The 17,767-nt window shown below is 40.1% G+C and overlaps 1 protein-coding gene across 2 annotated transcripts in view; it reads right to left on the reverse strand.

Moving 5' to 3' along the window:
* The window catches only part of NFKB1 (nuclear factor kappa B subunit 1), a 123,393-nt gene that overhangs the window by 10,910 nt on the left and 94,716 nt on the right, over positions 1–17,767 (reverse strand). For both annotated transcript variants that reach the window (XM_054591679.1, XM_054591678.1), the window contains exons 12-16: positions 13,335–13,478; positions 12,060–12,149; positions 10,622–10,807; positions 8,170–8,311; positions 4,285–4,399 (exon numbers count right to left, since the gene is read on the reverse strand). In XM_054591679.1, coding sequence (XP_054447654.1) covers positions 4,285–4,399; positions 8,170–8,311; positions 10,622–10,807; positions 12,060–12,149; positions 13,335–13,478 — 677 coding nt within the window. The remainder of the gene's footprint in view (positions 1–4,284; positions 4,400–8,169; positions 8,312–10,621; positions 10,808–12,059; positions 12,150–13,334; positions 13,479–17,767) is intronic.

Here is a 17,767-nt window from a genome sequence, read left to right on the forward strand (position 1 = left end):
AAGTGAAACCGTAGCACCATCTCACTGAGAGGGCTTTGATGGACAGATAAGCTGACCTGCTGACACCTAATAGGTAAATGGAGAGTCCATTTGATTCCTCTGCCCATGAAGTAGCACCTAAGTCAATGCAAAGGAGATATTTTGAAAACTGTGTGTTCTCAAAATGAGTAGGACAAACAGTCACAAAAGTATCTTTCAAAGAACTGGGGTCACTGACCCAAAAGTAGTATATTTTTTATACAAATCAGTCTATTTCACAGATGCCTGTGAAATCCAGCCTGTCTAGTGACAATCTGCTTAACCTTTCCCTCTCGGAAAGCAGTTCTTGTAGCAACGACCATTAACCATATCCTGGCTGGTGCAGCAGGACCACAGCACATGAGAACTTGGATGAAAGATGCTCAGCCGTCTAAGTCTCAATTACAGTGACTATTTAATACAGCAGAAACAGGAGAGGATGCTTTTTTTTCTTTCTTTTTTTTTGCGTCAAGTTCTTCCTTTTATTTTTTTTGTCTTTTAGGACTATATCCTAGCTTGAAATGGAATGATATATAGGCTCTTGGCTAAAAGCCTTCCTCTTGAAAAATAAGTAAGTATATAAATAAATGCTTTTATTTTATTAGTCAGAAATGCTATTTGGGGAAATGGGAAAGGAAAATAGAGTGAGAAAAGAAGATCTGAAATGATAAGATATTATAACATTCAGAGATTAGGAATCATCTATAGTTTTAAAGCAATTCTTTCTCGTGTCATACAAACTATCATAAGAGAGGATTTTTGTTTTGGAAGTTTTTTAAAAAGTTATTTTTTAAAAAAGTTATCTCCCATAGTCCCACCAAAAGTTTTCTATGCTATTTCAGGCTCTAGACCTTAAACCTGAGGGTTTTATCTCACACAATTACAAAATATGGGAAACTAGGAACCCTTATGCTATGCCTGTTGGCATGTGGACATATGCAAACATTCTTCAGAGCCAAGCAGACAAATGACCCAGCAGCCCAACTCCTGCATATATATCTGAGTGATACAAACCCACAAAGGGGACCGGGTGAGGACATTCGTCACAATATTGTGTATGGAGGTGGGAAGCAAGAAGCTATCCCCTCCTGGGAAACAGGTACTTTATAGGTGGGAGAGGTACACTATGGGACTCTCAGGAACAAAAACAATTAACTAGCTCTACAACCAGGTGCATGCATAAATCCCGTAAATACAGAAGGCAGAAAAGTAGTGACATGCAGCACAAAGCCACTTACGCATTCTAAAAATATATGCATGAAGAATTATACAGACACATGCAGATGAATACATGTAAAACTGGTGAAACCTGAATAAGATCATATCAATGTCAATTTCCTGGTTTTGATGCTGAACTCTAGTTATGCAAGATGCTACCACTGGGGAAACTGGGTGAAGGGTACATGGGACCTTCTTGTACATTTTTTGCAACCATCTATGAACCTATAATTGCATCAAAGTACAAATGAAAGGAAAAAGTTAATGTGCAGCAGGGCCAGTATGTATCACATAATGTGGATTGCGTGTAAGAATATACTAAACTATCTACCTATTTAAGGGATTAAGATTTATAAATTGCCAGTTATAAAACAGTCATAGGGATGTAAATAAAGTACAGCATAGGGAACATGGTCAATAATGTTATAATAATTTGTATGGTGTGAGATGGTTACTAGGTTTTTCAGGGGATCATTCTGTAAATTCTGTAAATGTCTAGTCACTATGTTGTACACCTAAAATAGTGTATGTCACTATAATAGTGTATACACAATAGTGTATAATAGTGTATGTCAACTGTAAGTGAAAAATAAAAAAATAAAGTATATATGTTCATGTAGCCGATATGTGGGAATGTACTTGCAAATATAACAGTTTCGTTGGGGAGTGGGTTGGGGAGACGTGTACACTGCCAGGGAGGGCAACCTGGATTCTCCAAGGAATGTACATCCTTCTGTGCCATTTAAAAATTATAAATATGTATTATATTTATAATAATTGAAAACAAAGAATGCAGGCAACCCCCCCCTCCGCCCCGCTAATGTTTTACAGGAACATATGTAAATAAAATAACCCGTATCAAACGCACTGGAGTGGATATCTCTGTTGGGGTGAGCAGAAGGGGAGAGGAAAATAGGGTTTAAAGGGAATAGATTTCAAAAATATTTTCAGAAAAATCTTAGCTCTATGGACCTGGATTATTTTGAGTGTGTCTCTAGGCGGTGGGTGAGGAGAGAGATTTGATCATGACAGATGGCCACAGAAATGCTCTAAGATTAGAGAAAGGTATTTTGGGAGAATGTTTAAGACGACTGCCAAATAATCCAACTTGCTTAGAGAACTGTTTAATTTCTCATCAAGAATTGTGAACAGAGAACTTTCACAATAGATGAAAGGGAGTCTAAGTCTTAGTGGTTTCTAGCTCTCAAACTGAAGTTGCCATTGGGTGTGTGTAGTTTGAGACCTAGAAAGCATCCAGGAGATCCAGAATCCTTGCCTCCTGAGAAGAGTACTGGCAAGGGAGGGAAAAATAGGCCTGTGGTCTCCCAAAAGTCCCCGAATCAGAAGGCTCAGAAGGGTCAAAGGCAGCGGTTTCAGGGTTTTGTCTCCAGCACACTGGGGTCTCAATGTATGTAACCAAATGATACAGCAAGGAGTTAAGCACATAATAAATCCCAACTACTAATCCTTTTGTGCTGTATCCTTTGCAGGTCCTATTCATAAACAGAAAAACAAGTAATTCCTTGAATCTGACCTGCAGGCAGTGAAGTTAAGCAGTTTTTGAATAGAGGACTGAGAAGTGACAATGTCCGATTCCCAGTTTGACTTGTGTGCTTGTGATGGTGAAAGGGAACAGTCACTGCAAAGGCCTGAGAGAATCAGGCTTTGTGGGCCAAATGGCTTTCTAAATACCAACTGCCCTCAAAATGGTATGAAAGCTATTTGAAGAAGATATCCTTTAAATGTAGTATATCTAAAATTGGACCTCATCCTACTTATTTTATGAGTCAGTGAGGAATCCCTAACTTCATTTGTCCTTTGATATTAATCACAACAGCCAGAGAAGAAGTCTTACATCCAAAGGGAAATTGTTATCTTGTCTTATTAGGAAACACTTATTCACAGATAAAAATCGATTGACAGCTGCTTGTAAACATTTTAGTACGTTGGCTTTGAGGAAATAAGAATGATTCATGTCACCTCCTTTAAAAATTGAGAACTGGAACAGGCCCTTTATCATGTAAACTTCAGACTGAGAGAGGTGCTTGAATTGGGCATCTGAGCATACCATCCAGGCCAAGGAGGACTGGGTAGTTCCTATGGGTTGAGTGAAGGGAAGGAGAACACAGGCGAGCTGAGCAGGCGTGATACCAGTAGATTGTCCTGAGGACTGGCGGGGCCAGGAAGGCGCCCCGGGGAGAGTGGGGGAGAAGTGGGAGCTGAAAACTCTCCCCTCGTGTTAGTGCGGGCCTGTAGACCCCTTAGCTAGAGGGTGGCCAAGGTCTTCGGCCTCTCAGCACCCAGCACCCAGGCTGTGGTTCTGCCCAGGCAGTTTTAACTCCTTTCCTCACCTGACATCTGTGCGTGCCCATCGGGCAGCCTCACTGAGGCTCCAATGAACTTCCCTCTCTGCAACTCTGAAGACCTCTGTAACGGAGCTCCTCCATTACTTCTGAGCCTACCTAATTTTTCTTTAAACCTGCTTTGGGCAAAACTCTTTGGTGTTTCCTGTTTTCTTCACTCTGAGCCGTCATTCCTTTTTTGAAAGACATTTTTTTCTCCTTCAAGCAGTCTGTTCATCTTTTTGTATTTTGACTTAATCAGCATGTTTTGTTTGATATACATTTAATCTGTGTTGTCAAAATGTGTTTCATCACACTTCAAAAATTCTTGTAAATTATTGCCTTTTCAAACTTAATCGTTTTCAATTTTACTTTTTTTTTTTTTTTTTGTCAGATGTGATGCATTTACGCTAGGTTTTCCCTCTAAAATGGATCGACTCTGATGGCTTTTCAAGTTTCAAGTTTGCCTTCCTCCAGCAGGGTGCTGAATTTCACTGTGGGGTGATTGCTATTACACCCACAGAGCGAAGCATCCTAATTCATTAAAAAACATTGCCAAGTGGTGGGCTTTTAGGCTATCACCTGCAAAGATGTTTTGTTGTATGTTTTACTACTACTGCTAACATTAGAAATAAGAAGCACACACCCCCCACATGCGCTTGCATACTACATATTTTTCAGTTGTATCCTTGGTATTTCTTTTTACCTGGTAGAGATCATTTCTCATGTTGATAATGTCATCCAAAACCAAACCAGACGTGACTTCCAGCAGATCCCTCACAAGTTGAGCATGAAGGTGGATGACTGCTAAGTGTAAGACACTGGAACAAAAATACAATGGCAATAATCAACTAAAGTGTTACTGAAAAAAACAAAAGATTCCCAAGATTACACTTGCAGACTGCATCTGACTCTCATATCTAGGTTTCTTTGGCCCCCAAATGTTTTCAATTTATAAAATGTCTGCATCTGAGGTGAAGATGCTCTTCTGCTTACCTAAGGCTCCTGCACTCATTTACTGTGCCTGTCTTGTCTCTGGGGGCATGCAGATTTCACGCCCTGAAGTGGAAAGGCCCCTGGGCTATCAGGAAGTGCAACCTGAGTTCAAATCCCAACTCTGCCTCTGTGCTATGGCTTCAGAGCATTTTCTCCTTTAACATTCTCTTACTTGCCCTGACATATAGATGATGCATATAAAATGCCTGAATTAGGATCTGTTCAGAAAACTACAGCTACCTTACCTAGCCTTGCCACCATATGTGCAAAACACAGTGTGGTGGCTTTTTTCTTTTTAAGGTTTTATTTATTTATTTTTAGAGAGGGGGAAGAGAGGGAGAAAAAGAGGGAAAGAAGCATCGATGTGACAAAGACATATAGATACACTGCCCCTCTCTCTCTCTCTCTCCCCCGCTATCCCCCTCTCCCTGTCTGTCTGTCTCTCTTGAAAGTGCTCCAAATGGAGACCAAATCCACACCCCAGCCACGTGTCCTGACCAGGAACTGAACCAGTGACCTTTCCCTCTGTGAGACAATGCCCAACCGAGCCACACAGGTCTGGGCTGTGGTGGCTTCTTAAGATCCTCTGAGATCCCAAGAGGGGAGGATGGAGTCAGGCATTTAACTAGTGGGAGAAGACTCTTGAGGCAAACTTCTAAAGGAACAATGTGAATGTATTTCTTCCTCTCACATGTTCCCTCTGCCTGAAATGGTTTTGGTCCCCTCTTCTCTGTCTGGACAGTGCGTCTCCATTCTTCACATTTCAGTTCGAACCTTACATCCTCAGAGAAGACATCCCCAACTTCCTAGGCAGAGTGAGTTGTCTCCCCTTGGGTTTACCACTTGGCTGTACAACTGCAATTTTCTACACATCTTTCTCCCTCTCTGTTCTGTGATCTTTGTGGAGGCTGGTCTCTGGGTCAGCTTTACAGGCCTGGCACACAGTTTAGGCACTAAAATAAGGATGACAGAAGGAACCTAGGGGCTTATACTATGAGGTAGAAAATCCTGGCATTTGCCAAGCATCACTCCATTTTTTTAATTGTTAAGAAACCTTACTACTAAAATTAATTTAGTAACAAACAACAAAAAGGTGTCTACTATTTTTTTAGAACATCTACTGATCAGACTATGCTAAGAATTTGACATATATTAATCTTGTTTATTGTAACAACAGTCCAGTCAGGTAGGTAATATTATCCTCATTTTTCAGAGGATGAAACTGAGACTTACAGGTATAAAAGAAATCAACCTGGGTTGCAGAGATAGTGAGTGGTGAAGCTGGAATTTAAACCCACCTGTGTCTTGCTCCAAAATCATCTCTTAATCCTGTAATCTTTAATCCTGCTTTCAGGGAATATGTGCACTACTCTGAAGAGCTGCAGGTGAACATCTAACAGGGTGAACGCTCTCAAGTATGGGCAGACTGTGATGCAGGGCACGCTCACAGCCAGTGATGGCAGCATATCTATGATTGGAGGCACAGGCTGGATCTGCTCTAATTTAAAGATAACAGGTGTCATTTTATCCAGTCCTTTTTCTTAGCAATAGCAAGTATACCTTCCCAGGAGGGCCTCAGAAACTACACTGTGACTCCATTACTTGAGAGATATTTTTAAATAAATGATTTCAGAGTTTCACTATTGTCTCTTGAAATGAGAGGCTGGAAGAAGACTTCTGAAAAAGGCCTGAGGTCTGACGCAGACATGATGCACATATACCAAGAAAAAGGCTGCACTTCAAAAACAGCCTAAAAATTTCCATGTGCAGCTCAGCAGTTCATAGCAGAAGTACATTCCCCCTCCCCCATAAATCCTCACACCCTCATGGGAATTTCCCCAATACCAGAAGTTTTTATTATTTTTTTCTTTATTCTATTTTCTGTGATGACTAATAGACATAGGATTCAGATTATTAGCCGCGTATGACAAGCTCAAAGAAAACAACATGCCTGAGCCCAGAAGGCCAAAAGGTATCCCTTGTCTACGTACTTGTCAGGACCCCCGTAGTCTCCCCAAGTCTCAGATCTCGGGCCTCCAGCTGTGGTGAGTCCTGAGAGCCTGACTGCACAAGAGTGTCTGGGGGCCTCAGAAGGGGCCCTGAGTAGGGATTTCCTGCTTGGGCAGGGAAGGCCACCTCCTTGGCCCTCTATGTACGTCCAGGGTCCTTATACCTGTCTATGCCTCCTCTACGGTGCGGCCACTTGAATGCATGCACGTTGTGTCCCTTACCACCACCCTCCCTTCCAACATCAGCAGTCCCTTTCTAACTTATATGTGCGTGTTTTTCTTAGGTTCATCAATTCGGCAGGTCCCTAGGAGTGTTACTTAAAATGCTACTGTCCTGCCTTGGTTAACTGCTTTCTCTTGTGGTTATATGTTATTGAGTGCTAATAAGGTAATTTACCCCTCTTAAAAAACATTCTGCTGTTCATGGCGTTATACAAAGAAGGCTGCACTGGTTCCTCTCATACTATATAACAAGGCCAGTGGTTATACCACATCCTTGGTTACGTTGTAAGGAATGAGAACAAAGGTCTCTGTTTGAAAACCTGAGGTTGGCACTTTCCTAAAGAATTTGGTTCAGTTTTCAAACAGAGATTTAAAATACAGCACTCAAGAGCTCTTTTCCAAAAAAGGATTTCTCATTGTCAACACTATTTTAGGAAGGTTTTAGAGAAGGCATTTGACTTGAATCTGAGGACTGCTGTCTTGTTATTTTTATAGGCCATTGAGATTATTTTAGAAGTCTCAATGAAAGGACGAAGAGAACTGTTTTAGAAAGAAGCCAGGTGGCTTTGCAAATACAAGCCCAGTCATAGTGGGAATGGGAGGCACGGTGTTAGGAATGTGAGACTCCCTTACAATGTGGGGTAGAGCGGTCATGAGTCTGAGCCAGTCACAGGCTGGTGATCATCAACAGCGGGGGCAGAGAAGGAACCAGTAACTGGGAAAGAATGACACTTGACTCTCTCTCTCTCTCTCTCCCTTTTTTTTGAAGACTACAGCATCCAGTATTCCCTGATAGATTCCCATTTAAATACTAACCAGGCCTGACCCTGCATAAGCTTCTGAGATGAGACAAGATTGGGAAAGTTAAAAGTGGTATGGCCGTAGACTGTGGTGTCTTTATTGGGCTTTCTCTTGAGTAAGCTTTCATTACAGAGAGACGACGGAATAACAAGTGCTTTAGGGATTTGGTAGACTAAATGGATTATTATATTATTCCAATAATAAAAGTAAATGTTATTATTCTAAATATTTGCTTACTATTATTCCAAATTTTATTTCCATAAATAAAGCAAAGCTTTTCAAAAAGTACTATTCCTCATACACATCTTAGTTCTCTTGCCCAGAAGGCTGTACTCTCAGATGACTATTCCAGCTATTCTGGAGTCCAAGAGGTGAGAGTCACAGGACAGAGAAAGCAACTTACGCCATTCAACCTTATTGACATGTTATTTTCCTTGGAAGAGTATTCCAGTTACAGGATCTAATAATGCTTGATCAATTCTTTCCTGTAGCCAGTATGCATACAATGATGATCTCTTTTCTCTATCCTAAAACAACCCTTGTGTACAGAAAGCCTCACTTACCTATCCCCATTCTCGTCCTGCACTGCAGTGAGATGGCGCTGGACAGCCAGCAGCATCTTCACATCTCCTGTCACCGCGTAGTCAAATAGGGCATTGGCATGCCGCTTGGCAAGCTGCATGGCCTTCTCTAGAAAGAGGTTATCTGCAAGGCAATGATCACAATCACAGATGAGTTTCCTATATGTCTATACTTGCACTACAGGTACGGCATGATTGAGGTCAAAACCATCAGCATCAGTGTTCTGATACCTTGACACACATCATTTTAGTTGGAAATGCTCCTTTCAGTGCTTCTGGACTGTGTTTACTGGAAAAAGTACAACTGGACATTGGCTGACTGACAAATATAGAGACTGGTCTAAAAAAAATCAACCTTCAGTTTGTTAGGGGGAAAGGAGTTCAGAAATGTCTGTTATTTTAAGAGGAACAATCCCAATAATGTTGATTGGATTTTGTTATAATTGTAAGTACATTTCCAAATTAAAAATATACATAAAAATTAGCATTGTAGAAACTACCACATTATCCAACATCACTAACGTGTGCAATGGTATTCAGGATCAACATAGCTCTTATATGTCATAGTTAAAAACTTTGTCATAAAAACTTCTCAATACTACATACCAATGGTAATTATAACCGTAAAATACGACCTATCATATAAAAAGAAGCATAAAATAACAGGCGATAACTTTATTATTAGGATGTAAACAGTATGAACTGGGAGGAATGTTTGGTATATTTCAAGAGTAAGAGACAATTTAATAATTTACTCCAGTTAGCGTGCTTGCGGGTTATATTAATATTGTACCATGAAGACCAGTAGTAGCTACTTTGGGGGGGGAGGGATTTTATTTCTTATAATTCTAGTAACTTTATAAGTACTCTGTATTTTTAAAAATTGCCTTCCCCCTCATTCAAGCGCAGAAAACATCATGAAGGAAATAGGAAAGACAGAAATGCAGAAGTTACAACCACAAAGGTAAAGAGATCATAAAATACCATTAGATTTATTCTCATTCTTTGAGTAAGCACATCTTTTTGATTCATTCATAGCTAGCAAATTTTTTAATATTTCCCTCCAACACTACTATAGTGTACTCTTTTTCTGCATGAAAATAATTACCTCTCTAATTTCTTCAAAGGCAACTGTAATCATTCATCCACTAGTACAATAAATTTTACTGAGCCCTCAGAATGTACTAGTCACTTTGTGTAAGAGGGAAATAAGTACAGATAAGTCCTTGCCCCCCCCCCCCCCAGCTCTGTGGGTGAGACAGCCTGGTGTAAACAGCCCAAAATAGGGGCCAAATGCTGGAGCAGGGGTGAGAACACAGTATTGCAGAAGCACAGAGGGAGGATTAGCCCAGCCTGAAGCAATCGGGAAGCTTTACAGAGGGCAGCACATTCAAATTCAGCCTTTAATGATAAATAGGAGGTTTCCAGGGTGTGATGAAAGAAACGGGAGGGGAAGCCATTCCTGGCCATAGTGCACACAGGCACTGAGTTCCAATTAAAAAAAAAAAAAAGAAAAAAAGAAATGTCTGTTATTTTAAGAGAAACAATCCCAATAATGTTGATTGGATTTTGTAAGTAAGTGCTCAATCTCCTGGTGAAATAATCCTTTGTTGGAATCTTGAGCAGCTCTGTCCTCAGGCAAACGTCAAAAATTACAGTCTCTGCCACAGACAGAGAGGCGTTCCATGAGCCATTGATGCTTTTGTAAAGTTCGCTTCCTGTGGGTCAGGGACCCAAATTGTGGCCTGTGGACCACATCCTGTGCATGGCCTGTTTTTATATGGCCCCTAGGTAAGGATGGTTTGTTTATTTTTAAAGGAGTATAAAAAATATGTGATAGAGACCGTATGGGGCCACCAAGTCTAAGTATTTACTATCCTTCCCTTTACAGAAAGGGAATACAATACAGGTTGACCTAGACTCCTGACATATATTCTAATGAGCACTGGTTCAAAATGCACACAAAAGTGCACTGCCCCTTCTAATCCTGATTCTTTAGAAAAGGGCACCAGGATAAAAGGTAAAGTTCTTATTTTGAGGCAAAGTCCCACTTCAGCATGACGGTCAAGCTATAATCTAGAGACGGGAGACGTAAAGTTATCGAAACTGTTTTCTGTTATCTGTGGTAGAAATGAATTAGATTCTATCTTGCAATACTCTAAAACTGCATGGTTATGACTGATGAATGCTGTGTAAATTAATGTACTTTATATTCAAAGATAACACTGGGAAAATGGAAATCCATGTGTGAATAAAATGACATGGCACATGCTTTTTAAAAGGCATACAGGACTTCGGAGAGCACATTGAGCTAGGTATTGCTATATCATCTTTAGATTAACAAAAAAAACCTGTCTTCTGAAATAATTTCTGCACCTAGCACCGACTCACCCCTCGCCAATCATACAGTGCAATCATCTGTGTGCTCGCTTACCCTGAAACCTAGAAATCTCTTCCTTTCCTCCCACTGGATACGTCACGGTAACACCATCGTCCCCATCGCTGGCTTCCTTATCTTGTTCTGAGGTTTCGGTTACTTTCCCAGAGAGACTCACGGCCTCTCTGTCATCACTCTTGTCACAACCTTCAGGGTCACTTTTAGATGAGGTGTTCATGGTTCCTAAGATAAAAGCAAAAACATCAGCTTTTTCTCAATAAAATCTATTTATTAAGATATAATCACTGTTTCAACATGGCTATGGAGCTATTTTAAATTCTCAGTTCTAAAAACCAGTTTTAAAAATACTGAGGCGGAACTGACAGAACAGTATATTAATTTCAGGTGTACAATATAATGGTTTGATATTTGCATATATTAAGAAGTAATCATTATAATAAACCTAGTTAACACCTGTCAGCATACACAGTTACAAAATATTTTTTCTTGCGATAGGAACTTTTAAGATGTTAAAAAACATCTTTTTTACACTTCAAAAAACTTGCATCTCTTCTTTTTCTTTGTAAGTAACAAAATAAAATAAAGCTCTTTTGCGAATTATAGGGAAGTGGAATTTTTCAGGTTTGTGAAAGCAGAGTACTTCTTTCTTTCCTAACGCTAATTAACCAAGTGAGCTGTAGAGACATCATCTCGATTCACAATCTTTAGTGTGGGAGCCAGCCAGTGCATCGTTTCAGGTCACGCTCTTTCAGGTCTGACTATGGTATCTGACTGGTACGATGAGAGAGCACCTATGTTTCATGGGCAGACTGGTTCAAACCCTGGTCCTGCCACTAACAGATACGGCCTTCAGTAAGTGAATGAACATTTCTGAACCACAGTGTTCTCTGTTAAATGGAGATGCTAATATTTTTTCTTACAGATCAATCTTGAAGATTACTTAAAACATGTTAAAGCAGCTGACCTAAAACAAGCATTCAACAGAGGGGAAGATGTCATTGTATTATTTCTTCAATGGGTACATGAGAATGGCCATGGAATATAAACTACGACCACATGGTGTGACAACGGATAATCAGGGGAAGCGTTTGATGGGAAAAGGCCATCCCTATAAAATTCAAAATGTTTTCAAAAGTATAGTGTGTGAGGAAAAAAAAGAGAGAAGAGTTAAGTTTGGTGACTTTTTTATGTTTGCATAATTAAGTCCCTGTATGTCCCTTTTTAATGTTCTTTTCTTCCTCCTGCTTATGACATTTACAAAGTAAATATAAAAGTATAAACATTGCATCAAGAGGAGAATTTTCCCCCAGGAAACAATAATTTTTTTTGAAAATATCATCTTCTTAGCTTATTTGCATTCATCATTTTTTCAAGATGATAATATTGTGATAAATAATGATGAAAAAATACCTTTTTGGCATTACCTAGGTTTTTTCTTCCTTCCTCAGAATTAAAAAAAGAAAGTATTACTTACCATGCTTCATCCCCGCATTAGATTTAGTGGTTCCAGTGTGAAAGGTAATTCCACCATATGTTGGAAATCCATAGTGGGAGAAGCCATACCCTGAAATGGCAAGTAAAACAAGGAACCCTCAGGACAGTTTTCTTTACAAAGACTCAGCAACCTTAGTGTCCTCCACTCAGGGGAGCACAGGCTTTGGTGTGGGAGGCATTTGCCTGACACAGCGCTTCTGCTGAGAGATTAAGATGCATCGTTGCGGGGGTGGGGTCATGGGTAATCAAAATTCCACTCTGGCAAACTCACACCTGGGCAAGTCAGGCAGTGCCGGGCCTTGGGCAGCACCAGGGAGTCCTTGCTGGAGGCAATCTCCCCGACCCGTGGAGGGGAGAGGCTAGGGATGAATGAGACCACCCAGAGTCAGACTTGCCAACAGAGAAGACAGGAAAATGACCTCTGGAGGGAAAAACTGAACCAGACAAAATAAAGAAAAATACAGAGATTCCTCAGCAGAAACACGGCTATCACTGTTCATTCTCGTGTACTTTTGATAGAAGCATAAACTGGTAAAACTCTGGGAAAGCAGCTGGTGTTACATGTTACACTCTCTGACATAGTAATGTTACTTCAAAGAATCTAATTTTTTAAAAAATCTAGAGCAAAAGAAAAAGGAACATGGGTTGAAAGGTTCAGTATAACATTTTATATAGGAAAAGGAAACAACAGTCAAGCAGGTTATATTATGGCAACTCATTAGGGAAAAGCAGCATATGCTTTTTAAAAATGATTCTCTGCTCATAATCATGATGCGATGATAATAAACAGCTAATACACGTAAACAGTTTAAAATACTGTGCATAATAAGGATATGCACCGCTGAACTTGAAAAAATGCATAAATATATACTGTGATGTATGTATGAACAGAAAAAACTAGAGGTAGTTAAACTTGGATGGCAGGATTTTATATATTTTTGTAATTTCTATAATTTTCAATGTTTCCAAAAAATATCAAAAAAACTATGCTAAGAAAAAAGAGGGGATATATCAAAATGTTAACAGAGGTAATCTTTGGGTATCTGGTCTTAGGCGATTTTTGGTATCTATGTGTTATAAGATGAAACGGCGTTTCTTTGAAAGAATTATATTTGTTGGGAAATTGTAATTTAATATATCACACTCAATATTGTCAGAGCCACCTCACTCACCGATAAGCTGGGAAATCTAGAAAAGGAAAATTCTGCCCTCTGCGATGGGAAAAAGTTTTAGAGAGAAAAGACCTGCTTCGTACCTGGACCGGTGCTTCCAGCACCCCCTCCTCCACCGCCACTGCCATACATGCCTCCACCGCCAGCCCCTGCGCCACCGCCACCGCCGAAACTGTCCGAGAAATTGGGCATGAGCTTCTGCCGCTTCCTCTGCACTTCCTCTTTATCTGTTGTTAAAGGAAGAGAAACCAGAGGAGAAAAGATTGATTCAGTTCCATGACTAGCCACAGAAAGAATATTGATTCTGATGGTATTTTTAAATATCTTAAAGGGAAACAGAAAGTGCCCAAGGAGGAAGAGATGTCAAATTTCAAGAAGCATTAGATGTGTTCCAGTGACATGAAGACTGAGGAGCAGCCTCAGAGAGACCACAGAAGAGTACACACCCAAATCCTCCCTGCAACAGTCTCTTAAGTCTCCAAAGGCAAACTAAAATGTCCATCAAAGATTAAGATCCTGAGTAAGAAAAATATTGAGCATTTCACTTGGTCATACAGAACATCTATTATTAACTAGCTGACATTCATTATGCATCTCCCATGAGCTAGGCACTGGGGATACAGAGAAGTATAATCTAACGTCTTTGCTGTCAAGAACCCTCCAATATAATTTTAAGGATGTGGGGCAAGGCTTAGAGAGACAGCACTATAATGCCATACATGTTACATGCATGGTACAAACCAGTTCAAGGAGTTCAAAAAAGGACTTCTTGGAAGTCCTAGTGGGCTGGAAAATTCAGAGAAAGCCTCTTAGAATCAACTTTAAATTGGGAGAGGGCAACGGGAAGATGTTTTGGGAAGGGGGTATAGAAGGAAAGTAATGAAGGCAAGCATGTGCAGTGCATACTTATGAGAATAGCCGTGGATCAGTTTAGCTGAAGTGAGAGTTTAGTATGAGGAATTCTTGAGAAAGAGCTCTGGTTGGGATCCCATTGTGGAGGACGAACTGAAGGGATTTAACTTACAGGCAGGAGAGCCAACCAGTATTTTTGAACTGGGGAATGATGTGTGGTGCTGGTATTACAGGAAGATTCATCTGTCACTGGTATATCAGACAAAATAGTCAAAGTGAGAGGCAGAGGCAGTGCAGATATAAGGTGATGGAAACTGTTGCTTAGTGGTGAACATGATGATAAAAATGGGTGACCCACAGAAGTACAATGAAAGAGGGACCTGTAGCCCTTGGGGTGACCGATGAGGTATGGGGGACTAAACGTCTATGACCACTACTTGACTAAAATACAGTGATGCTGAGAGTTTTGATTGTCCAGGACTAAATGCTCCTTAGACTCTTTGCTATTCCACATGTGGCTGCTCTTTCTTTTGCTTCTCACTAGCGATGCTTCTTACCAGCCCCACTGCCCGCTAAGTTCTGGCACTGCCTTTGTGGTCTAATGTTCCGCTCTTGTTTCTTCTTCCTGTTTCCCTTTCTCTTCTCTGAGTTTCCTTCTATTTATTTTTTTCCTCCCTTCTCTCTTTTGGGCTGAAGGAATGAAAAAAGATTTTTGTTTAAATTGAACAAGCAATCAATGTGGTACCCTTTTCCCCAATCAGCAGCAGTCCAGGACTTAACAACTGTCCTATTTCTGATTTTTCAATGTCGCTGTGACCCATTGTTTATGTTCAGAAATACCTTCACTTGTTTCTAATTCTGTGGTTGTTTCCTTCACCTCAGAGTTAGAAAGAAGGCTGATGTTTACTGATTATCTTGCGATCATCTGAGTGCAGTTGAAAGTTGAAGCCGGAGAAAGTAGGGTAGTGAAGTGCATTTAGAAAATCATCGTTTAAAAACTAACCATGTCCAGATTTGTTAGTAGGAAAAAAGCCAAGGTCAACTTTAAAGAAACTATGCTTCCATAAAAAGAGGTGATCTCAAAGTGGAGACACTTTAACAACTTCCTTATCATCAAAGGTTTTAGACAGACTTGTAGAAATTTTTTACCAGTTGTATGATAACTAACAGTCATACTTACACATCCTACAAACTGTTGCACTTGCAGAGAATATTAGTTCACTAGGAATATGAAACACAAGAGGGAAACAGACAACTGACTCATCTTCAGAAAAAAATGTTATCTCTTGACATGCTTCCTGGCACAGAGATCATTTTGTATTTGCCATGTACTTCTTTTGACTCATAAAACAGGTTCACTGGTTATATTTCACTCCAAAGTGGGAATTTTAAAGAGTCAATTTAAAAAAATATTAATTATTCTACAGACATTAAGATTTCAATGACAAGAAATTGATACAGAAAATTCCATGTGACAAGCTTTTTAATAAAAAATCCTGCTGTTTAAATTTCCATGGAATTGAAGATTACGTGATGATTGTCACACTGGGTTCATTTATCCTTGTGGTCTGCCTTTGACAGGGGCACCACAGGATGTACAATGAAATATCAACCTATTCTAGAAAGGACCTAAGTCTAGAAGGCCACTCACTGTAAGTTCTCCTTTTACAGTGGAGGAATGGAAGCTAATGTGATTAAGGGACTTCTCTGAGGTCAGGGCAGAGCGAAGATCAGATCCAAAGTCTAGTGAGCTTTCCAATACATTAAGTTGCCATTCTTTGGGAAACATTCCACAGTATCTTTGCTTCCTTTAATAACTGATGACTTAAGATAACAGGTAAATTTACAAAAGGAGATAAACTTTTAGCCTCGACCACCTTTTGCTGTACATGTGCCTTAAAAGTACCTTGTTTTCACTTTCCAGGTTATAATTTGCCGGTAATTATGCCTGCATTTATCTTGACCATATCTTTCATAATTTAAAGATTATCTTGTTTCTTCCTAATCTCGGTCTTTTCAGACTGAAGAGTCACATGGCCTTTCTTTGCTTTTGGATAGCAGTTTCTCAACTATTTTCTTCCCTTGCTGATCATCACTCGCTTGATTATTTTAACTGTCTCCCTGGATCCAACCATCTCGATGAAGTTTTTATGAAGCACAGTGCCAATCAATGACCATAGAATATGCAGAGTGCAGGGCTGGGTAATTCTGAACAATGAGAAGAATATGTTATATTTTTAAATCTATCGTTCTGCTTGACAGCACTCAACAAATTACTAGCTTTTTGGAGGAGGTTGTCAACTTGGTCAATCAGTAAGTCAGCTCTCTGATATTCAAGGAACATCTACTATGTGACACATAGTGTTCTAGATGCTGGGGATGTAGCCATAAACATGAAAGACCAAATCTGGAGGTAGGGAGAAGACAACAGACACATAAGTTAGTAGAGAAAACAATTTCACAGACCATTGAAAGTTAGGAAAAATAGAAAATTAGGCAATGAGCTAGGGAGTGGCTGCAGGGGTTGGGCGTGTGCAATGACTTCGGAGAGAGGTACATAGTGATTCCTTGGGTTGTATAGTTTGGATCGTTTTCATATACTTACTCTTATGGTAAATGGCCTGCTATTTTTCTGACTAGTCGCATGCGTGGTGTGACTGTTTCTCCTTGTGATTATTCCAATTTGGGATTTTATAATCCAGAACGTTTTGTAGACTAAGTTAATTTGTTATCTTCAATAAAATAGCTCTAATCTCATGACTCAATCATAATAAATGTTGGTCATTTCTATGCTCATATTTATATCTGGTTTTCTTTTTTTTAAAGATTTTATTTCTTTCTTAGAGAGAGGGGAAGGGAGGGAGAGAGAGAGGGAGAGAAAACATCGATGTGAAAAAGAAACATCATTCAGTTGCCTCTTGTGCGTGCCCTGACCTGGGACCAAACCCACAACCCAGGCACGTGCCGTGACCGGGAATCAAACTGGCTGCCAGTTTCACATTGCGGGACAATACCCAACCAACCGAGTCACACTGGCCAGGGCTGGTTTTCCTTTCTTAATATGATTTTTTTTTGTGTGTTAGAAAAATTGACATTATTTTGAAAACATTTCAGGAATCTAACTTTTTTCTCAGAAAGTCCAAAATTTTTGTCTACTTTTAAAGAAGGGTGTTTAACCCAAAGCAGTGATTTTCAAATTGCATGCAGACTGGAGCATTCAGAAGATCCCAGGCAGCTCCTGGGCGGGGTGGCGGGGGGCAGTGAAGACAGGTGAGCAAGCTTCTGGGAAAGGCTAAGTGGGCAGAGCTCTCTACCCCTATTTTAACCAAAGCCTGTCAGGTTTACATACTGGGATTTTGCATGAAATTTCATGCGGAGGGGAAAAAAGGCTCCTCCGCTCACAACATTTTCAAACCACCAGTCGCGGAAGGCACTACAAATCTGACTCATCAGCAGAGAGGCCGCCACCTCAGAAAAGAAACAGCAACTCATAAGGCATCTAAATCCTTCTGCTGCAATATGAATTCTAGAAAAAAGAGGGTCCTCTTTAAAATCACACATCACATGTTGCTATCACAGGATCCAACACACATGGAGACTGTGGCTGAGGCACTTTCGTGATCTCCAACTCAGCCAGGACTTGGGTCCCCTGTGACAATCATTC

Source organism: Pteronotus mesoamericanus, unplaced genomic scaffold (genome assembly GCF_021234165.1).
Source record: "Pteronotus mesoamericanus isolate MK-2021 breed Mesoamerican mustached bat unplaced genomic scaffold, CSHL_Meso_final scaffold_232, whole genome shotgun sequence".
NCBI lineage: Eukaryota > Metazoa > Chordata > Mammalia > Chiroptera > Mormoopidae > Pteronotus > Pteronotus mesoamericanus.